A 23,624-nucleotide genomic window follows, 5' to 3' on the forward strand; every position below is an offset into this window, starting at 1 on the left:
CTAAAATCTAAAATATTCTAAACGTACACAGGTAGTCCTCGACTTACGACCTCAGTTGAGCCCAAAGTCTCTCTTGTTAAGTGAGACATTGGTTAGTTGAGTTTTGCCCGTTTTACGTCCTTTCTTGCCACGGTTGCTAAGTGAATCTGCCTTCCCCATTGACTTTGTTGGAAGGCCGCAAAAGGGGATCACGTGACCCCGAGACATTGCCACCGTCCTATCTGCCAGTTGCCCAGAGTCCAAATGTTGTGACTGTGGGATGCTAAAACGGTCATAAATATGAGTCAGTTGCTAAGAGTTTGGCAACTAACTCCTGGCCCCCTGTGTAGCCATCGGTGACTGGCAGACAAGTTGACTATTGGGGGTCTTGCGGGGGCACCACCTGGCACTGCCACCTGGCACCTGGACAAGTGATAGTCCACTTGTCTGCCAGTCACAGGTGCCAAAGCAGAGAGAGGCCTTGGCAGCCCTTGCAAGGCTTTGCCATCTGCCTCCTTGACCCAATGACTGCTGGGCACATAGTTCCGGGCAGCCCTGAGCGTGCCAAGCTGAGCCTTCACACCCAGTGATGCCTCCCAAGCAGGGCAGGCAACAGGCAGAGAGCGTTTCTAGCTGCCAAGGGCAAGTGGCAGCCTAGGATTAAGCAGCGGGCACCCACAACCCCGGATGGAGAGGATGGATGCAGAGAGAGAGACAAGCCGGCAAGCCCATCTTCAGGACTCCGGGCAGTTCTGCTGTGCCCCACGATCGGCCCGGGAATGGGGACTCGCCAGCCTTCCCATTTCTTACGGAGGGATCATTTTGCATCAGTTTCTGAGTTCTCAACTACAACCGTCCAGCCTCAGGTCAGAAAACAAGGCAGCTGAAGTGAAAAATGCATCTCGGCCCCTGGATAACAAGACGGGTGGCATACGAATGAATGAATGAAGAATGAATGAAGAAAGCGAGGGAGCGAGAAGAAAAAGAAAGAGAGAGAAAGAAAGAAAGAAAGAAAGAAAAAGAGAAGACATAGGGAGGGAGGAAGATAAAGAAAGGAAAGGAAAGAAAAAAGGAAGGAAGGAAGAAAAAGAAAAAAGAATAGTGGGGAGGGGGGAAGATAGAGAAAGGAAAGGAAAGAAGAAAGAAAGAAAAAAGGAAGGAAGGTAAAAGTAGGGAGGGAAGAAGGAAGGAATGAAAAAAGAATGAAAGAAAAAGAGAAGGAAGGAAGAGAAAGGAAAGAAGGAAGTAAGGAAGAGAAAGAAGAAAAAAATCCCATTTATGTACCGTATTGGTTTCATTTTATCTAGTGTTTTGTTAATGTCTTAATGCTTAATGCTTTTCAATGTATTTAACTCAGTAATTGTTTTATATTGTGTTTTATGATGTCATAAGCACCCAGGATTAACTCGAAAGTGAGATGGGCAGCATATAAATTTAACAATAAAAAAATCTGGGGAGAAAAGATATGGGGAGACAAGGCTGGGATCCTCCGATGGGGGTCCCAAGGTTGGGGCAGCTCCCCCTTCTGCAGAGCAATAGAGGTGGGCATCTGGTGGTGCCTGAAGCCCTCTCCCCCCTCTGGCCTTGCAAATGAACTTTCTTTACCCCACAGATGCCAGTCTAACGCCGCAGGGGAAAATCCCGCCCTCCGCCCCCCTTCCCCTCCCCTCCATCTGTTGTGAATTAGAGGAGCAAAGTGCCCTTCAATGACAGATCAGGCTAATGGGGGGTGTTCCCTGCCCTTGCGCAGCTGCTCCCTGAGCTGGCTGGCGGGTTTGGAGGGAGCGTTGGGAGTCGTAGTTTTTCTGTGTGTGTGAGAGAGAGAGAGAAAGAGAGAAGGCCTGGCAGAGAGCGGGATGAAAAGAAGCATCAGCCTAGAATCCCTACGTAGCCACCAAGAAAGTCCAGCCTCCCTTGAACTCCGTTGACCCTTGTCTGACTCCAAGCAAGGAGCTCACTTTTACGTGAGCAGATTCCTGCACGGAGGCTTTTGGCAATAAAGTGAAGGCTCAGTTCAGCTGAGCTGAACCTTTGCTTGCGGACCTGAAAGGAAAATGGGAAAAAGATGAGGACAATAAGAAAGGAAAAAAACAGAGGGATTGAAGGAAAGATGAGAGGGAGGAAAAAAATGAAAAAGAAAGGGGAGGGAGGGAAGGAAGGAAGGAAGGAAGGAAGGAAGGAAGGAATGTCAAGAGGGGAAAAGATGATAAGGAAATAAGTGTGGGAGAAGGAGTGGCAGAGCCGGGGGAGGCGGAGTGAAATGAGCCATCAGTCTAGCATCCCTACATAGCCACAAGCAAACTAAGTCCAACCTCCCTTGAATTCTGTTGATCCTCATCTTAGTGGAGAAGATTCCTGTGGCTTTGAGCAATAAATCTGCTTAATTGAACCTGGTCTTTCACACCTGACAGACTGCCTGTGTGACTTGCTGGGGTGGGGAGGGGCTCCTAAGGCTGACCCTTGGAGGGCTCAAACAAAGGATCAACTGGCATGTTTGGGTGAGCCCCTTTCTAGCTCTGAGGGTGCAGATACTCGCGATTTGCATCCCCCTCTGGATGTGTTCCCAAGTGACACAGCCGACCACAGGCCTGCCGGTCACGGATTTCAATTTTCAATTCGGAATAGAGCTGGAAGGGACCTTGGAGGTCTTCTAGTCCAGCCCCTTGCTTGAACAGGAGACCCTATCCCATTTCAGACAAATCTTTTCATTTCAGTCTCTTCTTAAAAACCTCCAGTGATGGAGCGCCCATGATTTCTGGTGGCCAGCTGTTCCACTGGTGAATTGTCCTCTCTGTCAGGGAGTTTCTCCTTAATTCCAGGTTGCTTCTCTCCTTGATGAGTTTCCATCCGTTGCTTCTTGTCTTTCCTTCTGGTGCCTTGGAGCAGGGGTCTCCAACCTTGGCAACTTTAAGTCTTGTGGACTTTGCTGGCTGAGGAATTCTGGGAACTTAAAATTGCTAAGATTGGAGACCCCTGCTTTGGAGAATAGGCGTTGGACCCCCTCTTTTTTGAGGCAGCCCCTCAAATATTGCAATCCTGCTGTCATGCCCCCCCTCCCCTCCCAGTCCTTCTCTTCTTTAGTTCTTCCTGTGTTTTTGTCTCCAGGACTTTAATCGCCTTAGTTGCTCTTCTGCACACTTTTTCCCCGATGCTGTTTTCTTCTGCCTCTGTGAGATTGCCCCCTCCCTCCCCCCCCCAGCCATTTCCTCCAAGGTCCAGTGCAGTAGGGGGAAGGGGGGGACACCCCATTTTGAGAGAATTAGCTCCTGCCCTATGGACATGTGGGTCAGCGATTAAAGCAGAAGCTAATGCCCGAATCCCGAGGGCGGAGAGAAGAGACAGGATTTCACTCTTAATCCCCACTCCCCTGCTGTTCCTCCACCCCCCGCTCACCCACCCCCCACCCCGAAAAGGAAAGTCAGCAGGCCTGAAAGCGTTGGAGATCTGTCGTCTTCTGGGCACCGGTGACATTTAAAGGGCAGCATCCTTGCCTGCCTTCCTCCCCACGCTGGGCACCCCAGCTGCCCCTTCTGCCAGCCTCACACACACACACCCTGGGCAAGGGTAGCCCAGCCCCAGAGCCAGCGCTGGTGAAAAATTCAAAAGGGCCTTTCGGGAAGGGGGATCTCGTGGAGTGGAAAGGAAGCGAGGAATGCCAAATTCACCCATGAAATGTGTAAACGGAGCAGCGGGATTTGAACACCGGTGGCAGATTTGACTTCCGAGAGTCCACCTGAGGAGGGGGGTCAAGCTGTTTTTCCAAGCACCGGAAGGCCAGACAAGGAACAATGGATGGAAATTGAACAAGGAGAGATTCAACCTGGAAATAAGGAGAAATTTTCTGACAGTGAGAACAATCAACCCATGGAACAGAAGTTGTCTTCAGAAGTTGTGGGAGCTTTCAAGAAGAGACTGGACTGCCCTCTGTCAGAAATGGTGTATGGTTGTCCAGTCTCTTCTTGAAAACCTCCATCTCTTCTTAAGGACCTCCAGTGATGGAGCAACCACAACTTCTGGTGGCCAGCTGTTCCACTGGTTAATTGTCCTCACTGCCAGGAAATTTCTCCATAATTCCAGGTTGCTTCTCTCCTTGATGAGTTTCCATCTGTTGCTTCTTGTCCTGCATCTTAGGTGCTTTGGAGAATAGGTGGACCCCCTCCTCTTTTTGGCAGCCCCTCAAATACTGGAGCCCTTCTATCATGTCACCCTGGTCCTTGTTCTGTTTTTTTCCCTGATCATCCTCAAAGTCCCATTGCACATTTCTTAAAATCTGGTACCCAGAATGACACATTCAAGGTCAGAACCGCCCCAGGATGTAAGAAATGGCCTTTTGGTTGAAAATGCCACAACTTCCCAAAGCAGCCTTCCCCAATCCCTGCATGCCTCTTTGAGGCTTGTTTCCCAAGGGGGGAAAAAAACCCCACTTTGCACCCCCATCCCTCCCCCCCCCCCCTTAAATGCCACTGCTCTTTTCAGGCCGGCACAGGAAAGTCTGGTGCGATCGACAGAAATCCTGAACGTGACTTTTGCAAGGCAGCTGACTCCGGTGTGCTTCCGGTTTGTCCTGGGAAGAGGGAAAAAATTTAATTTTCCTGCTACCTGGCCTGACTCAGGAGAGGCGTCGGCCTGGCTGACTCGTCTGGGGGAGGAGAGAGAAAACCCCAAAATGCACAGATTCCCCAGGTGCTGATTCAGTCACCCAAATATATCATTTCCAGTATTAAAGACCGGCAATTATTTCTTTTAACGGCCCGTGACTAACCTGGAGGATCAGGTATCGAGTCAGCCGTTGGCCCAGGCAACCAGCTGAGAAAACAAAAAGGGGATTAATGCGTCCTTCGAACTCGGTTCCTCTTCTGGTGCTTTGCATCTTCAACCCACCCTGGAGAGCCCGTCCCCCACAAAGGTTTGCAGACTGGAAGAGACCCTCACCTCCTGGGAATCACGGCAGCCCCCCCACCCCACTGTCCCCCCCCACCCAAGCAAGGCAGGAGCCCCGAGTGACCGGGGGGGGGGTGGTGCAAAGATCCAGCCATTCACCACAAAAACCAGCAAAACCTGTTTGTGTGGATAAGAGACACTTCAAGATTGTCGCTGCTCAAACAGAAAGAAAAATTCTAGTTTTACGTGGCTTGTGAAGATTGCAGGCCTGGCCACGCCAGCGCTTCAGGGAAATGGTTCTCCTGTGGCCCCTGGTTGCAGTTGGGGGCGTGGGGGGCCCCCCTTGGCTTTCCTATGTAGAGAAGGGCTGCAAGGCGGCTGGGGAGGGGTCTCCAGCTGAAATTAGCCCCTACCATCCCATTGCATTCTTTGCAACTTTTGTCAAGAATTGTTTTACTCCTCCTGATCACAATCCTGCAATCCCAGGCTGGAGATGTGGGGTGGGAGGAAGGCTCCCCAGGCACAAGTGTTGTGTGGAAGGAGCTCCGGGTCACAACTTGTGTGGTTTCTCTTCTAGGCAAACGCTCCAAGGGGCTCGAGCATCATTTTGGAGCAGGAGACGTGGAAGGGCTGCCCTGAGCGGGAACCCTCCCTGCCCCCCTCGGAGGGAGAAGGAATCCAGAGAATGCAACCACAGGGAGGAGGAATCCACACCCGGCCATTAAAAGACCTATATATATATGTGTGTGTGTGTGTTTATGTGGGTATTTGTGCATGTGTGTATGTCCCAGCCGTAGCTACGGCCTTGCACCCTCCATGGGAGAATGCTGGGGGGGGGGAGGGACAAACGGAAGCTCCTGGAATGGGGGGAGGGGGGGTTCTGAAAAGAAAGTGGGGTGCCCCACAACTGCAACGGAAGCCTGCACAGGGGGTCACTGGCAGATGAGATTCACGGATAAGGAAGTAGCACTGATGATGTTACCTACTTGGGTCATTAAACGTCTGCAAGAAAACAAGCAAGCTGAGCGAGCACCAAGGATCCCACAGTCCTCCTCCTTCTCTTCCACTCCACAAACCCCACTCCCTGCTAGCACTGATGATGTTCCCTAGTTGGGTCATGAAACGCCTGCAAGAAAACCGCCAAGCTGGGAGAGCCCCAAGGCCCCTCCCTCTCCACCCTGAGCTGCGCAGATTCTCCTCCTTCATTGGCACCAGATGCCCTGGCCGCCTTCCTGGCTTGGCTCCAGGCTAAAACTTGCAAAGCATCACAAAGGGCTTTTCAGGTAGCTCCCCCTCTCTGCCCCCCCACCGTCCCCGCCAACCTGTGTACAAGAAAACCACCAAGCTCAGAGCACCAAGGACCGCTCAGTCCTCCTCCCTTCTAACACTGATGGTATTATCTAGTTTGGTAAGGAAACATCTGCAAGAAAACCACCAAGCTGAGAGAGCCCCAGGGCCCCCACAGTGCCTCCCTCTTCCCAAAGCCTCTGGGCAGAAGCCTCAGGAGACAGTGGTGGCCCCAAAGGACCCCCTGCCTGCCCCCATTTCTGGACAAAGTTGACCCGCTGGCTTAGAGTTGACCAAAAACTGGGAGGGGGGGAGGATTTCTGTTCCTACTCCCTCCAAATTCCCAGGGGGAGGAGAGGGTCTTTTTCAGGAAGACCTGGCTGAGCGACCTGTGTTGGGGGGAGGAGGGGGCTACCCCCGTCCCACCCCCCTTTTCCCTTGGGTGCCTTTTGTGCCAGAACTGAGAAGTGAGGCCACCCATCAATCAATTAATAAATACAAGGAACGGTTTATTAAAAAGACAGAAAAATGTAACTCTGAAAAAGGGAGAGAGGAGTAGTGATTGCGGCTACATCCCCGTGGCCAGGTGGGCAGTTCCCCTCCCCCAGGCAAAAAGGCCCACCGGCAATAATATGGCTCTTGAATGATGGGGTGGGGAGACCCCAGCGGTCTCTGAATGGGTCCAGGACAGCAGTCCAAACGTGGACCCCGAAGGAAGATTTGGGGGTGCCAGCCTTCACCCCCGTCCAAGCTGTTCTACGGAAAGTGGGGGCACCTCCCTATCTGGAAGGCCCCGATGTGGCCTGCACCCAGCAGATTTCCTGACGTTCCCCAGCACAGGGGTTGGCAGAGACCCAAAGGGTGCTTGGGGAGAAAATGGGGTCGCAGAGGCAGCCCAGCTGCTCCTGGGAAGAATGAGACCCCCCCCCTCCCCAAGCCAGGCTGGACCCGAGCCCGAACCTGTAGCAATTAGCACCATTTCCACACAGGGAGGGGGGACAATCCGAAGCAGAAAGGCAGATCAGGAAGAAAAGCGTTATCAAAAGCAGAACCGTTCTTCCAAAGTGGGGGAACCCGAGCGGGGGGGGGGGCTTCACCCTGCCACTCCTGGGTCCCTCAGTCGGCAACCCACTCAGGAAATGATCTTGGGTGGGATCTCCACCGAGGCCTTGATGAACACGGTGTTGTCGCGCACGTAGTTGCGCTTCTTGATATCCTCGTGCGAGATGAACTTGGGGTACCCGAAGCCCAGCAGACTCTCGTCCAGGGAGGTGCGCCCCGTGCCCGGCTTCTGGAAGTTTTTCCAGGTGGGGTCCGGCAGGAAGGTCTCGGTGATGTGCTGGGGCTTGGAGAGGGAGGGGTCGCTCTGGTCCAGCAGCGAGAAGGTGACCCGGTAGGCGAAGGGCCACTCCAGCAGGTTGTCGTACTGGCCGGGCAGCACCCGAATGTAGACTGAGAGGTGACTGCCCTCGCCGCTGCCGTTGCCGTTGAGGAAGACCGACACCTGCAACCGGTACCCGTAGCGGTGGGTGTAGAAGGGGGGGCTGAAGGACTCGTAATTGCTCCGCAGCCGGGCCTCCTGCAGCTTCCGGGCGTAGTCGGCGATCTTCCAGATCAGCACGCCGTCGCTTCCCACCGCCAGTTCCTCCACCTCGCGGCGCAGCTCAACCAGCTCTTGACGCTGCCGGGCCACCAACGCACCCATCAGGCCCAGGTGCAGCTTGGTGTTCTCGTCCAGGTGGCGGCCCAAGGACACTTTGGGGCACTGGGGGAGGGGAGAGAAGGCGGGTAGAGGCGGCCGGGTGCCCAGAGATGCAGTGCCAGGCTCCCCTTTGAGAGGTCCAGCACTCCTCTGCTCCCCATGCAGGGGTGAAATCCAGCAGGTACTGACATGTTCTGGAGAACCGGTAGCGGAAATTTTGAGTCGTTCAGAGAACCGGCAAATAGCACCTTGCAGTATCCTTCCCGTGCCACGCCCACCAAGCCACACCAGGCCCACAAGGCCACGCCCATCAGAACCGATAGTAAAAAAATGTGGATTTCACCACTGCCCCCATGCCTTAGCTTGGTGCATGCACAGCCAAAGTGGGGTCTCTGCCCCAAGCCAGACAGGCCCTCCCCACCATCTGGGGACTTGTCAACCTTGGCCACGGGACCCCCCCTGCCCACTACTCCAGAGACACAGGCACTACAACCAGTATCTCCAGTGTTCTTCCCCAGGACCAAAGCAAAGCAAGAAGTCCGGGAAATTTGAAATAAGAACCTTTTCTGTGCTGTGATTCATGGCAGCGAGATGAGCTGGCAGCCCAGGAAGAGGGCGAGGGCAAGAGGGGAGGGGAGGGGAGGCCTAGGGTCTTTGCCCACCTCTGGGGAAGGCCAGGAGGGCGGTGGCTTACCCGGTGTTTGCAGCCGGCCTCCTTGAAGGGGCAGAGGGCCAGCGCGGTGGAGCAGTTGTCCTTCAGGTGCCCACTCAGGTCCTCTCGGGCAATATTGGGCACCCCGCACTGATTTGGACAGGGCACGGGGTAGCGGGGACACTGGTACTCGTGGTTCTGGAGAAAGAGGGGAAAAGGCACCATGTGGAGTCTGCAGGATTACAGGGAGTCCTCGACTTACAACATTCATTTAGTGACCACTGAAATAAGTGACTTACGACTGGTTTGTCACACTTATGACCATTGCAACATTTCCACGGTCACATGACAAAATCACTTGGCAACCGGCATGTGCCTTTCTTCTAGGGTTTAGAGGTAGACTGCCCTTCTGCAGTGAAGCTCTACTCTACAACCCCCACCAAGTATTTGGGGGAACCCCTTGAAGTCCCAAAGGCCAAACGGGGATGCCACAGAAGACCCAGGCATCCCCCCGACCATCCTTGGGGACCCTTATGTGGCAGGAAGCATAAAGAGCCCTCTCAGTCCCTGAGCCCCCCCCCCCAAATCCAGCAAACCCCCACCACAGGCCTCCCCCCCCCAAACTTTTCTATAGCCAAGAGGAGGGGTTTTTTGGGCCACAAAGGGCACTGCAGTCCGGATCAGGGCATTCCCACAGCCCACCAGTGTGGGGAACCAAGCAGGGGGCGTCCCTCCCAAGCTCGCTCCCGCCCCACCCCAAAAGGCCAGGGCGCCATTCTCCCCCCCACCCCCCAGAGACCCACCTGGATGGTGTCGTAGAGGAACTCCTTGGCACAGTAGCTGCAGGGCTGGGTGCGCTTCGGGCACTCGGCCAGCATGTGCTGGGACAACAGCCGACGCATCATGCGCGCCCCACACTTGTTTTCACAGTAGACGCTCTCCTGGGGGCAGAGACCCTGGTGGTTCTGGAAAGGGGGGGCAGAAATCAGAGAAAGGGAAGGGTGAGCGGGAGAGGGGGGGGGCTTTGCTTTCCTGATCTTCTGAGCCAGGACTTTGGAAGGAAGGGAGGATGGGAGGCCACCAGGAAATGCCCAGGCGGAGGGAGAAAGTGGGAGGTGGGAAATCTCCTTGGGGTAGATGGGGCCCAATTGCATTTTATGCTTTATTATTTTATTTTATTTTATTTTTTAATTTAATTTAATTTTATTTTATTTTATTATTTTATTCTATTTTATTCTGTTTTATTATTTTATTCCATTTTATTCTGTTTTATTATTTTATTATATTTTATTATATTATTTTATTATTTTAATTTTATTATTTTATATTATTTATTTTATTTTATTTTATTATTAATTTTATTAAATTATTTGATTTATTTTATTCAATTATATTATTTTATTATATTTTATTCTGTTTTATTATTTTATTATATTATATTATTTTATTATTTTATATTATTTATTTTATTTTATTATTATTTATTTTATTAAATTATTTGATTTATTTTATTCAATTATATTATATTATTTTATGATTTTATTTTATTTTAATTTAATTTCTACAAGTGCCCATTTGGAGCCAGGGACTCTGGGCAGCTTACAATTCAGAAAATGCATGACAGATAGTTCTCCACTTACAACAGTTCATTTAGTGACCATTCACTTATAACGGCACTGAAAAAAGTGATTTTCCACACTTATGATCCCAATAGAACTCCAGGAAATTCCATCTGAAGGAGACTTAAGCGCAGAGTCCCACCTGCCAAATCTCACCTTTCCCCACAGGGGGTGCCCAGTGGGGCAGAGACCCCAGCCCCAAACCTGGGTCGTCCTACAGGGGAGCCTAGAGCCCAGGGTGCAACCTGTGGCCCTCTGGGTGTGGCCAATGAGTCTGACCGTGCCCCCTGGGGCTGCTGGAGGTCAGACACACCTAGGGACCCTTCCCCGCCCCATGGCGCCCGAGACCCAAAGTCTCTGAGCCACACCAGGGTCCTCCCCACATCTGGCCAACTTGTTAGGGAATGGCTATTGCCTAACTGGTTGGGTTGGCAATATAGATAAACCATCAATGCATGTTTGCAGTCAAAATGTAATGTATAGCTTTAAGGCTGTAATGCTATATTGCATTATACCGTATTCTGATTGGCTAGCTCTGTAGCCAACATATTTAAGAGGAAGCTTGAATCATGGCTTATTTTTTCTTATTACATTATTATTGCTACCTCCGCTCCTCTCTGACTGTTCTCTCTGCATGATCACGGCTTGATCCTGTCCTAATGATATTGAGGTCCAAAGAGCTTCATTTTTGGGGCTGCAGGAGAGAAAGGGGGAGCCTTCTCCTCCTGGTTCGGTGCTTCTGCAGGGGCTGCTGTTCTGTTCCGGTGCTAAATCCCGGGAACAAATCTCAGTGGTCACACAGTCACTCATGCCCTCGTCACTTCCCGCCTCGACTACTGTAACGCTCTCTACATGGGGCTCCCCTTGAGGAGCACCCGGAGGCTCCAACTGGCGCAGAGTGCGGCCGCGCGGGTGGTAATGGGAGCGTCATGGCGCTCCCATGTAACACCCCTCCTGCGCGAGCTTCACTGGCTCCCGGTGGTCTTCCGGGTACGCTTCAAGGTTTTGGTTACCACCTTTAAAGCGCTCCATGGCTTAGGACCTGGTTATCTACGGGACCGCCTACTACCACCAATAGCCTCCCACCGGCCAGTACGCTCTCATAGAGAGGGACTCCTCCGGGTGCCGTCAGCCAAACAATGTCGACTGGCGGCCCCTAGGGGGAGAGCCTTCTCTGTGGGGGCACCTACCGTCTGGAATGAGCTCCCCCAGAGATACGGAGGATCCCGGATCTGCGCACCTTCCGCCGCGCTGTGAAGACTCTTTTATTCCATCAAGCAGGCTTGGCCTAATCTCCTCCCTCTTTTAATACATAAATTTTAAATCTGTTCTTAAATTATTGGGGTGTTTTAATTTGTCTGGGCCAAAAAATGATTTAATTCGATTTTAACTGGTTTTTTAAATTTTTGTATTTATGTATCTTATTGCTTGGCTGTTCATCGCCCTGAGTCCTTCGGGAGTAGGGCGGTATACAAATTAAATAAATAAAATAAAATAAATAAAATCATTGCTCCTTCTTGTTTTCTACTGTTTTACTGATTGTTTTACTGCTGTACTTGTTCCTGTTTGCAACTCCAGAAAGAACTGTTTTATTGCATATGACTACAACAACGGGTAAGAAGACTTTGTTCTTGGAATATCCCTGGATTGACAATTTAACTATCTTTATCTGTGTATGACCTGGATTGTTTATTGGATTTTGCTTTGCTTTCTTCCTAAAAGTAAAAGAATATCACAACTCACTGTCTCAGTATTGACAGTGCTTATTCACAATCACTCTCAGTCATTTCTCATGTGCACAACCTTGCTACTCAAGGGTTACTCTGCGCATATTCCTTAACACAACTCTTCCCTTATCTTACCTTGGTTTCTTTGATATTTATTCCAATTTATAGAGAATGCTTGGTGATCTCTGAGCTTGGCGGTTTCCTTGCAGATGTTTCATGACCCAACTAGGTAACTTCGTCAGTCCTAATGACTACTTTGGTCATGAAACGTCTCCTCCTCCTCCTCCTCTCCACAAGCCCCCTCCTTTCTTGCACTGATGATGTTCCCTAGCTGGGTCATGAAATGTCTGTAAGGAAACCACCCAGCTCAGAGAACCCCAAAGACCCCTCGCTTCCACCCTGAGCTACCAATATCCTCCTTTTGGGCGGGGGTGGGGGGGTTGCTGCTTTCCAAGCCGTGACGTCCAGACGCCCCGTCTGCCCCCTTTGCTAACAAAGGAGGGTCTCCCCAGGGACCACCTTGGAAATCCCTCCCCAGCAGCCACGGAGCCTTTGCACACCAGCCGGCGTGCAAAGGAGGTTCACAAGTTCACGGCAGCCGGAGTGACTTTCCGCCTCCTGCACAAAAGCTGAAATTGTGGCTCACACACACACAGGCCTGCACAATTGTTTGTTTTTTGTTGTTTATTTCAGCCTCCCCCCAAGTTACAATGGACGGCAGCTGGAAACAATCCCCCCCCCCGAAGGGCCTCCCTGCTGCCCCCCCCCATCGTCAACCGCCCCCCACTCACCTCGAAGGCTTCCCCCGTGAAGTCGGCTCTGCAGAATTCGCACTGGAGGTGCCTCTGGGGACAGTCGTGCTGCAGGTGGGGGGGCAGGTCGCGGCGGCTCAGCTTGGCCCCACAGCGGTTGGGGCAGGGCACCACGTTGAAGCTGCAGGTCCCCAGGTGGGCCTGGACCATGGAGGGGGGAGAGAAGGGGGTCACTTGGAGGTGGGGGTGGTGGCCGAGGACCCTCCCTTCCCTTGGCCGCCGACCGCCGAGGTAGGGGAGGGGCAGTGGGCTGCTCACCTGCAAATGGCGGATGGTTCCACTCCAACGACAGCCCTCCTCACTGTGGATGCACCTGATGGTCAGGCTCAGCACCTGGGCCTCCAGGTCAGGGTCTGGGTAAATCTGGAGGGAGAAAGGGGTCTCAAGTGGGGCTGGGCTCTCTTGGCGTCTTCCCTCCCTCTCTGCCCCTCTCCCTCCACTCCTTCTTTCCTTCCTTTTTCTCTTCCTTCCTTCCGGCCCATTTCTTTCCTTCCTCTTCTACTTCCTCCCTCCCTCCCTCTCTTCACTTCCTTCCTTTCTCTCTTCCCTCCCCTTATCCCCTTCCTTCCTTCCTCCCTCTCCCCTTTCTCCCTTCCCTCCTTTCGTTCTTCTCTTGTCCTCCCTCCTTCCCTTTTTTCCTTCTTCCTTCCTTCCGTCCTTCCTTCCTTCCTTCCTCTTCCCTCCCCTTATCCCCTTCCTTCCTTCCTTCCTTCCTCTCCCCTTTCTCCCTTCCCTCCTTCTTTCCTTCTTCTCTTGTCCTCCCTCCCCTTCACTTCCTTCCTCCCTTTTCTTCCTTCTTCCTCCCCGTCCTTCCTTCCTTCCTTCCTTCCTTCCCTTCCTTCCTTCCTTCCTTCCTCTCTTCCCTCCCCTTATCCCCTTCCTCCCTTTCTTTCCCTCCCCCTCCCTCCCTCCCTCCCTTCATCCGTCCCTTTGGACACCAAAGCCCATGCAGCCCTAACCTTCTCTGGAGCTCAGAGGCGGCCTGGAGGGTCTTAGGAGCACGCAAGCCCCTTTCCAGCCAGGCAGCCCCTCCTCTCCCCTTCCAGCCCACCCAGCAGCCCCCTCCCCATTATCCCTGCCATCTGCAAACAGGGCCTTCCATTCATTCCTGCCTGGCTGGCTTCACCAGCAGATGCCGGGCAAGGCTCTGGATTAACCAGTCCCGGGAGAGAGAGAGAGAGAGCGGGAGGGACAGAACAGAACGACGGGCACCAGCAGGGAGGAAGGGGCTCAGGAGATGCCAAGAGGGGCAAAATCACCCCCACCCACCCACCCTCCCACCAGAGCCTTGGCCAACATCGGGGCTCACCTTGGCGTAGTCGAGGGGCAGCTGGTCCTCCGGACACTTGAAGACGCCTTCACTGCAGGAGGAAAACCAAGACTGAACGGGGCGGTGGTGGGCAAGGAAGGTCTCCCTCAAAGCCACCAGGCTGCCCACACCGCCAACCTCCGTGCCAGGGGACGAAGCTGCCGACAGCTGCTGGCTCTTTTATTCAAGCGCCCTGGCCTGGAAGCTCTTAATGCCAGCCCTGGGGGGGTGGGGGATGCAGGGATTACAACACTGAGGACTAGAATGCTTTTCTTTGCCGCACCTGTGGTTTTAGAAATGTGGGAAATTCCACATTTGTGTGGCTTTTGCGATGGTGCCACCTTAGCTGGGCAAGGAAGCCTTTTCTTCGCAGCCACAACCGGTGCCCTTTACCCAAAGGGAGATCTTGCCCGCTGTTGGCTGCTTTTGACGGCTTAGCCGGTCAATGAATCTGCAAAGCCATTAAGGCCAACCGGCCTCACCAGATGATGGCTTCACCTTAACCAGAGTGCAACGGATGGTGGCTTAATCTGTGCGGCACGGAATAAACACACCAAACCGGGTTCGGCACTGGGGAGCCCCAGATCCTCTGCCCGGGGCAGCCCATGACTTTCTATGCCCATCTCAAGGTGCTCAATGTGCCAACCTCCCTGCTACATTTGCCAGGAAAGGAGAGACACACACGGTCCCCGATTTACAACAGTTCGATTAGTGACCATTCAAAGTTACAATGGCACTGAAAAAAGTGGTTTACGGCAGTTTTGCACACTTAGGACTGTTTTAACATCCCCCCGTCACAAAATTTGGACTCTTGGCAACTGGCATGTACTTATGACGGTTGCCATGTCCCGGGGTCATGTGATCCCCCAGCAAAGTCCATGGGGAAGCCAGGTTTCACTTAACAACCGTGTTACTCACTTAACACCTGCAGTGATTCACTTAACGACTGTGGCAAGAAAGGTCGTAAAATGGGACAAAATTCACTTGACAAGTGTCTCACTTAGCAACAGTAATTTTGGGCTCAATTATGGTGGTAAGTCAAGGACTACCTGTGCTAGAAGTGGGGCGGAGGGGGGTCGAAACCGAGGTCTCAGCTGGCCTGGGAGTCTCCCCCTCTGTCTGTCACCAGCCCCCCCACCCAGGACCTCCACCCAGTAAAACGTCAGCCAATGGGATGTCCGGGGGGGGCACATGGTCCCACCCCTACTCCATGTGTGCTCCTTGTACACAAGAGGGGTGGGCTTTAATCACAGAACTCTTCCCCTCTTCTGGCCAAACCCCCCTCGGTCAAGAGCCCAATCCCCAAAGTAGACGCCCTCCATCCTGAATTTTCCAAACCAATCAATCAGAATAGAGTTGGAAGGGACCTCGGAGGCCTTCTAGTCCAGCCCCCTGCTCAAGCAGGAGACCCATATATCATTTCAGACAAGTGGTGGTCCAATCTCTTCTTGAAAACCTCCACTGATGAAGTGCCCACGATTTCTGGTGGCCAGCTGTTCCACTGGTTAATTGTCCTCACTGTTAGGAAGTTTCTCCTCAATTCCAGGTTGCTTCTCTCCTTGGTTAGTTTCCATCCGCTGCTTCTCTTTTTTCTTTTTCAAAAAGTTTTTTTATTTTTTTTCCAAACATACAAATTACATCTTTTCAGAACAGAGCTTTGATCCGGTCATCAATTTGTTCAATTTTTAGTCATTTTTTAACAAAATTTTATCTATTCTATTTTGCCATAACACTTATTTCTTAATCTTAAATCACACATTCAACTAATAACCTCTTAAAAAAAATTAACACATATTTACTTAATCAAAACAATTACCCTTCTATTAACCCACCTTAAACCTTAATTCAATTAATAACTCATAATACATTTCAGTACAGTTCAAACATATTTATATTTCATGATACTCATTAAATCCACCCATTGCTTCTTGTCCTGCCCTCCGGTGCTTTGGAGAATAATTTGACCCCCTTCTCTCTGAGACAGCCCCCCAAGTATTGGAAGACCGCTATCATGTCGCCATTAGTCCTTCTTTTCTCTAGACTGGCCAACCCCAAATCCTGCAACCCTTATTCCTATGTTTTAGCCTCCAGGCGTTTAATCATCTTAGTTGCTCTTCTCTGCGCTTTTTCCAAAGTCTCAACATGTTTTCTTTTATAATGTGATCAAAACTGGATGTGGGATTCCAGGTGTCGGAAGACGTGGAAATTCCATACCAAAAATGCACAGTCGGCTAAGTCCGAACGCAGCTAACCAGAGTTAACCAGGCAGGAGTGTTTATGTGCAGCTGCAACCACTGGGTGTAACTCCCCCCAGTAAGTCCAGTGAGCAAACTGGATGGGGGTGGGGGAGGGACCAAATAGAACCCCTGGGGGAAATATGGGGCTGTCTGGAGACAAAGGGGAATCCCCATTTCCTGCCCCCATTCAAAGGTTTCTGCCTTCCTTCCTTCCTTCCTTCCTGCCAAGGTGCCCCTCTGCCTCTGCCTTCCAGAGGTCAAGACACTCTCTCTACACACACACACACACACACACACAGAGTGTGTCTGGCTCCCTCCTTTGTCTTCTGGCGTTAATGGTTTCACCTGCCGCGTTATTTTATAATTGGTGGTTTTAATGTTGTTATGCTGTAAGCCACCCAGAGACAATGGATATCAGATAGGTTGCAAATAACTTTCATGATAGATGAGAGATGAGAGATGAGAGAGAGGGAGGCAGACAGAGATAGATAGATAGATAGATAGATAGATAGATAGATAGATAGATAGATAGATAGAGACAGACAGACAGACAGACAGACAGACAGACAGATATAGATAGATGAAAGAAAAAGAAAGAAAGAAAGAAAGAAAGAAAGAAAGAAAGAAAGAAAGAAAGAAAGAAAGAAAGAAAGAAAGAAAGAAAGAAAGAAAGAAAGAAAGAAAGAAAAAGAAAGAAGCAAAGATGCAAACATCCAGAGACTGCAACCACCCTCTCCCTCTCTTGAAGCTCTCGGCTGGCCGGCCCTTTTGCAGAACTCCCCTCCCCCCCTGCCCCACACACTCCTCCCCAGTTGCCCCACACGCCCCTCCCCACCACACTGCCAAACAACCTGCCTTTCACGGGAAGTCAAGCAAAGCAGGCGCTGGCCAAAGGTCATTCTAGCACTGGGTGCTAGCAGGGCAAACATTGACTCACCCTCCCTCCGCCAATCTCCGCTTGGCGGCTCCTAGCAACCCCCAAATTCCCCAGGTTCCTTCCTGCACCCCCTATCCAGAGCCCTCTGCCTGGCAGGGGACGGCCCTTTCCCAGGGAGAGTGGCATCGGGGCAGGGCTGGCAGCCTAGGGCTGCTTTGTCCTAGATGGAAGACGGGCACTTAAGCCACCTGCCAGGAAGTTGGGGAGGGGGGCAGCACCAGGGAGGCGCCAAGGCAGTGGGGGGGGGGGTAGCAGGACCGGTTGGGACCTGCAAGGAAAGAGCTGCAGGAGGGGTCTTGGCACCTGGCCAGGTGAAGGCAGAAGGCAGGGAGCCCACCTGTTCAGCAAATGCCCGTCAGTCCCGGCTGCCAGCCTGCATCCCATCTGCCAATTTGGATGGGTGCAACCCCAGGGGGCCCAGCTCCCAGCTGGTGGGTAGGGGCAAAGCAGCCCCCTCCCCTTCCTCCTGCAGGCACCAATCCACTTCCCATCTTCAGGGTACAAACCCAGCGGCCCCGGCCTTCCTCAGCCCCTTCCCCAGCAGTCGAAGCTCTGCTATACAGGCAGACCTCAATGGTCAACGGTTCGTTTAGTGACCGTTTAAAGTTACAACGGCACTGAAAAAAGTGACTTATGGCCGTTTTTCACACGTACGACCGTTGCAGCATCCCCCCCACAAGGTCACATGATCGAAATTCGGATTCTTGGCAACTGACTCACATTTATAAACCAAATTAAAAAAAATTTATGACGGTGGCAGTGTCCCCTTTTGCGACCTCCTGACCAGCCAAGTCAATGGGGAAGCCGGATTCACTTAACAACCGTGTTACTAACTTAACCACTGCAGTGGTTTACTTAACAACTGCTGCAAGAGAGGTCGTAAAACGGGGCAAAACTCACTTAGCAACAGACATTTCTGACTCAACTGAGGTTGTAAATTGAGGACGTGGAGACTGGACCCCGCTGACTGGGAAATTGGGATACCCTCACCATCCCAGGGACTTCTGGGGGGGGGTTTCCCCTTTCTAGGCAGCGTGGAGCCCACAGGAAGCGGGAGGGTTAAAGAGCAGAGGGGCTGCAAGCAATTAATCCCCTAAGCGCCTGGCCAGAGAATGTGCTGAGCCAGCAGCAACAGCAGCACTGGCGGTGAGGGGGGGGCTAGAGAAAGAGGAATCCCACCCCTCCCTCACTTCTAGGATCTAGGCGGTAAAGGGGGGGCTCCGTTCCCACAGCTGCCCCCCCACCCCGCAAGCAACTTCCTAACCCACCTGAAGTGCTGGGGAAGATATGCAGGGAAGGAAGCCCTAAGCCTTAGCTGGGGCTGGAAAAACACCCCCTCCCCTAAATCCCTCCAGGCACATTCCTGCAGTCAAAGGCTCTGCTGCTTCCAGCTGGGGCAGGGCGAGCCGGCCCCCTTGCGCTCAGCCCCAAACCTCAAAGCTGCTCCCGCAGCCCAGAAACACCCCCCCGCCCCCGCTTTCTGAGGTTTGCAAACAGCCATTGTAAGAAGCCCCCCCCTTCCTTCCGGGGTGGTCTTTGTCTCCTGCAGGGAGGCCAGCAGGGGCTGGCTGAGACCCTCCTCATCCCACCCACAATGGAGACAACCCCCCCTTCCAGGCCAGGAAAACAGCAGCCCTCCCTGCCCCCCCCCAAACCCAGAAATGCAACATTTTCAAATAAGAGGGGCAGGGAGAGATTTGGGGTGAGCCCAAGGGGAAACCCCCCCCCTTGCGACTGGCCTTACAACCTAATGCTCGGAGTTGGGAAGGGTCACCTCCATTGGCCCCCACCCCAAGCAGGAACAAAGCTACCTGGGCATGTCCAGATAGTCCAGAGAGCTGCAGGGGGAGGGGGCAGTTGTGGCTCCTGCATGCACGCGGACACATAACAACAACAACAAGAAGAAGAGGAACGAAAGGACTGGATTTCACCCTGCAAAGCTTATTGTGGTTATTGAGAACAAAACAAGAATCCATCTGGAAGAATTTGCTGCCTTGCAAACACACAGGGCTCCTGAGCTGGAAAAAGAGGGGCGCAGACAGAGGTACCCCCACACCCTCAAACACCGAACACTGTTTTTGCGTGGACCCCAGACCCTTGCAAGAGTTTGCATCCCTGCAGCCGCCCTCCCAATTGTTTTCTCCGGTGGCCTTGCTGGCTGATGTAGCCTCCTGTGGCATCCGTAGATTTGGCCAGAATTGGACAGTCGCTTGTCTGGAATGATGTCAGGTAAAGGTGTGCAAACTTGGGAACTTTAAAGAGTTTTGGACTACCAGTCTCAAAGTTCCAAAGTTGGACACTCCTGATCAAGCGTCCTGCTAAAGACAGGGGGTTGGACTAGAAGACCTCCAAGGTCCCTTCCAACTCTGTTATTCTCTTGAAAACCCCAAAGGATCCCTGGGGGGGGGAACCTCACAATACCTCCCCCACCCACCCCGGGGCTTTTTCGGACTTCCTAATGCAGTCACACAGCCCTGCAACATCTCCTGGTGGTCTCCCATCCCCGAAGCACCCAACCAAGTACGGCCCCGCTGACTTACCCGAAACCAGCGAAAGTGGGAGAGTTTCTGTGCAGGCCGGGACAGCTCCCTCCCGCCTGCCAACCACTCACTTTCGAGGTTAAATTCCGCTTCCCGCCCCCTCCGGCTCTCCGGGGACCGGCCGCTCCCACCCCACCCTGAACCCCCCTCCCCGCCTTCCGGAGAGACCCGGGAACCAGGCAGGCAGCATTGCTGGGCAGGCCAGCCCCGGCTGGGGGGCCAATTCCTCCCTGGGGTCCAGCCCTCCGGTGCCCGGGAGGCCTCCGGACTTTGCTCGGCGGAGCTCTGCAAACACGGGCGAGCCTTCCGTGGGGGTTGGGGGGGAGGCGGTTGCCCGGCCAGCGGGCACCAAACAGGGCAGGGCTCCACGGCAGGGGAGGGGGCGCCTTGCGTGGGAAGGGGCCACGGGGTTCCCCGCCACGGGACCCCAGCAGGCAGTCGCGGGCTCCCTCCGGTCGGGCAAAGAGGGGTCCGGGCAGAGGGGCGAGGGGGGAATCGGCTGCCCACCCACCCCCGGGCAGGGGTCTCTCCGCTGGGGCGGCGCTGGGGGCGCTCTGCACATGCCCAGGGGAGGCGGGGTCTGGGTGTGCGTGGGGGGGGTCTGGGGTCCCGGGTCGCCCACCCACCTGAGGAACTCCTGGAGGCAGGTGTCGCAGAAGCGGTGCCCGCAGGTGGAGACGCGCACCGGCTCCCGCATGGCCTTGGCGCACAGCGGGCACAGCAGCCGCCGCTTCGGCTTCTCCAGGAACTTGTAGTCGAAGCCCGGCATGGCTCCGGCGGCTCCTCCGGCCACGATGCCCGCTCGGCCGCTGCCCTGGCCGGCCGAGGCCCCGCCGACCCCCGCCCAGCGCCGCCGAGCTCCGCGCTCGCCGCTATTGTGTGAGCCGCGGCTCGGGCTGCTGGGGGGGGGGGCTCGGGGGGGCGAGGCCAGGCCGGGCCCCGCCCCCTCCCCGCCCCCTGCTTCCCCCCGCCCCCGACCACGGCCAGCCTCGCCGTCTCCCCACTGCCAGCTGGAAAAGCGCCCGCGGGCGCCGCGCCTTCTGCCCACGCTGCTTGGGATGCCCGCGTGGAGCCTCTCCCTGCGGTGGCAGTCTACCTGGGAAGCCGAGCTCCCACTACCCGCCTCGCTGCACTTGTGGCTGGCGTGGAGCCTCTCCGCGCGGTGGCAGCCTACCTGGGAATTTGCCAATCGGCCTCCGGACGCCTGGAAAGGCAGCCCGGCTCAAGCCAGGCTTCCAAAGGGAGGGGTAGAGTGGGTGTCGGAGAGACCCGGGCCGCCCCTCTGCAGTGGGGGATCGAGTGGAGCCTCCCCCTGCGGTGGCAGCCTACCTGGGAATTGCCAATCAGTCTCCGGACGCCTGGAAACGCAACCTAAGCCTCGCCTCCCAAAGGCAGGTGTGAGAGCCGGCGCAAGAGGGACCCTTGCCCTCCCCGCTGCCCCCAGGAGGGGTCGTCTCTGGGGAGGGGGCAACGGTCTCCCACCCTGCTTGAAGAAGGTTGGGGCGATGGGGGGGGTCAGTCCCTCTTTTTAATCCAGGTGGCTGCTGCCAGGCTGTGGAGGAATTGATGGGAATGCAGCCCAGATCCCAGGGGTGGGGGTGGGGGAATAACGCCCCCTCCCCCTGGAAAACAGGGCACCAAAGGGAAGCTTTGCCTTTGCAGGCGCTAAATTGGGGGGGGGGTCATTGCAAAATGAGACTTTTGAACCAAGGTTTCTCTATCTTGCCAGCTCGAAGATGGGTGGACTTCAGCTCTCCTGGCTGGGGGCTTCTGGGAGCGGAAGAAGACCCCTCCTCTCCTAGCTGCCACGATGGAAGAAATACTGCCTGGACTCAAAAAATCTAACGAGAGAGAAATATAAACAAGACCTCTTTTACAGCAGTATCTTTTTTCCCAACTTTAAGAGGAATGGACTTCAACTCCCAGAATTCCCCAGCCAGCGTATGCTGGCTAGGGAATTCTGGGAATTGAAGTCCGCAGTTTTTGGAAATTGAAGTCTGGGTTTTTAATATGCAGCGTTATACAGGGAGTCCTCGACTTACAACCATTTTTTCATTGGCCATTTGAAGTTACAGTGGCACCGAAAATAGTGATTTATGACCGTTTTCACCCTGTTGCAGTCACGTGATCAAAATTCAAAGGCTTGGCAACTGGCACGGACTTATGACGGTTGCAGTGTCCCAGGGTCACGTGATTCCCCCCCCCTTTGGAGGCTTTCTGACAAGCAAAGTCAAGGGGGGGGGAAGGAGGCAGATTCACTTCACAACCATGTGACTCACTTAACGGCAGGGATTCACAACTGTGGCAAGAAAGGACGTAAAACGGGGCAAAACTCAACCGCTCTCTCGCTTAGCCATGGGAATTTTGGGCTCCATTACGGTCGTAAGTTGAGGACCAAACAGGTTTGTCGTTTCACTCGGCTACATGCTTAAAATCCCCCCCCCCAAATTTAAAATTGAATGAACTTAAGGGGTTTTTGGCTGAAGTGGGACCTATAGCAGAGCTGGAGACATTTGTGGATGAGCCTCTTGGAGACACGGACCCTTCCTCTTCAATGGAGGTATCAGATCTGGTCTGGGGGAGGGGTCTCCTTGAATCCAGACTCCCACTCCCCAAATAATAGGGGACTGGATTCCCTCCGGGTGGGAACAGCGACAAGGAAACCTTGTCCAATATGGGGGTCTCCTCGGTTAGATTCCTGTTTTTGTTCTGGGCAGGGGGACATCTCTGAATCGTCCTGGGTTGGGGGCCACAGCCATTTTCAGCCACAGGGCCACCGAAGGGCCCCCAACCCAGCTGGGGTGGGGGCCTCTCTTTAGCAGAAGTTGGCTTCTCTCCAACTGATTTTAATTAAAATCTTTTTTTTTCCTCCAAGTCTGTTTAGACAAGAGATTGGCGTCAAGGTCATCTTCTGCCTTGGCCTCTGTGGGCGTAGGAGCGACCCAGCCAAGGACGTTGCCTTGATGGCACCCAAAGGGCACATGGCTTGTGCTGCAAGATCCTTCACACAGCTTCCCTCTCGCCCGGCTAACCCGTTTCCCACTGCAGAATCCCAATTTTGAGTTTTCTGCTCTGGGGAAGCCGATGCAACTCGCCTCTGGCACTCACTGGCATTTGTTGGGTTTATGCCCACCCTTTGCCAGTCACACAACAAGCTTTCCACAATCAGACTGATTTTCCTCCGTGTGACCAACTTAACAACTGCGGTGATTCACTTAACAACAGTGGCCAGGAAGGTCGTAAAATGGGGCAAAACTCACGTAACAACTGTCTCGCTGAGCTACAGAGATATTGGTTATCTGGATATCATTTGTGGTCGTAAATTGAGGGCTACTGTACAGCCTCCAGCCAAGAAAGGGGGCCCTTGCCTAGGGAGCCGATGCTGTGGGGAGAAGCAAAATTTTACACCTGGTCAGGAAAAACCAAAGGTAAAACTCCAGATTAGGCTCAAAAACAGTGGCTGGAGAGGGAGCTTGGAGTCCTAGTGGACAATCCCTTAAATATGAGCCAGCCGTGTGCGGCAGCAGCCAAAAAAGCGAATGCAATCCTTGGTTGTATAAACAGGCATAGAATCAAGATCAGGTGAAGTATTAGCGCCGCTTTATAAATCCTTGGTAAGGCCACACCTGGAATCCTGCAACCAATTTTGTCACCACGTTACAAAAAAGATGTTGAGACTTTGGAAAAAGTTCAGAGAAGAGCAATTAAGATGATCAAAGGCCTGGGGGGGGGGGGGACATGATAGCAGAAGCAACGGATGGAAACTAACCAAGGAGAGAAGCAACCTGGAACTCAGGAGAAACTTCCCGACAGTGAGGACAATTAACCAGTGGAACAGCTGGCCACCAGAAATTGTGGGCACTTCATCAGTGGAGGTTTTCAAGAAGAGATTGGACCACCATTTGTCTGAAATGATATTTGGGTCTCCTGCTTGAGCAGGGG

General features: G+C 53.4%; 1 protein-coding gene across 1 annotated transcript; it reads right to left on the bottom strand.

Moving 5' to 3' along the window:
• Window positions 1–6,635: 6,635 nt before the first annotated feature.
• On the bottom strand, window positions 6,636–20,610 carry TRAF4 (TNF receptor associated factor 4). Its single transcript, XM_034424523.3, has 7 exons — window positions 20,309–20,610; window positions 13,969–14,020; window positions 12,918–13,022; window positions 12,639–12,800; window positions 9,305–9,466; window positions 8,544–8,699; window positions 6,636–7,912 (listed from the first exon to the last, which is right to left on the bottom strand). Exons 1-7 carry the CDS (start codon window positions 20,449–20,451, stop codon window positions 7,280–7,282), a joined length of 1,413 nt encoding a protein of 470 aa, XP_034280414.2. The 5' UTR covers window positions 20,452–20,610; the 3' UTR covers window positions 6,636–7,279.
• Between the last annotated feature and the right edge of the window lie 3,014 nt (window positions 20,611–23,624).

Source organism: Pantherophis guttatus, chromosome 1, assembly GCF_059756535.1.
Source record: "Pantherophis guttatus breed Tessera chromosome 1, ASM5975653v1, whole genome shotgun sequence".
NCBI classification, from domain to species: domain Eukaryota; kingdom Metazoa; phylum Chordata; class Lepidosauria; order Squamata; family Colubridae; genus Pantherophis; species Pantherophis guttatus.

Coding starts and splice junctions, on each gene's coding strand:
- TRAF4 (XM_034424523.3), bottom strand. CDS start 20,451: ATGCCGGGCTTCGACTACAAGTTCCTGGAGAAGCCGAAGCGGCGGCTG. Junction 9,467..12,638: donor TCACGGGGGAAGCCTTCGAG/GTGAGTGGGGGG, acceptor CCCCCTTTCCAG/AACCACCAGGGTCTCTGCCC. Junction 7,913..8,543: donor AGGCCGGCTGCAAACACCGG/GTAAGCCACCGC, acceptor CCCCTCCCCCAG/TGCCCCAAAGTGTCCTTGGG.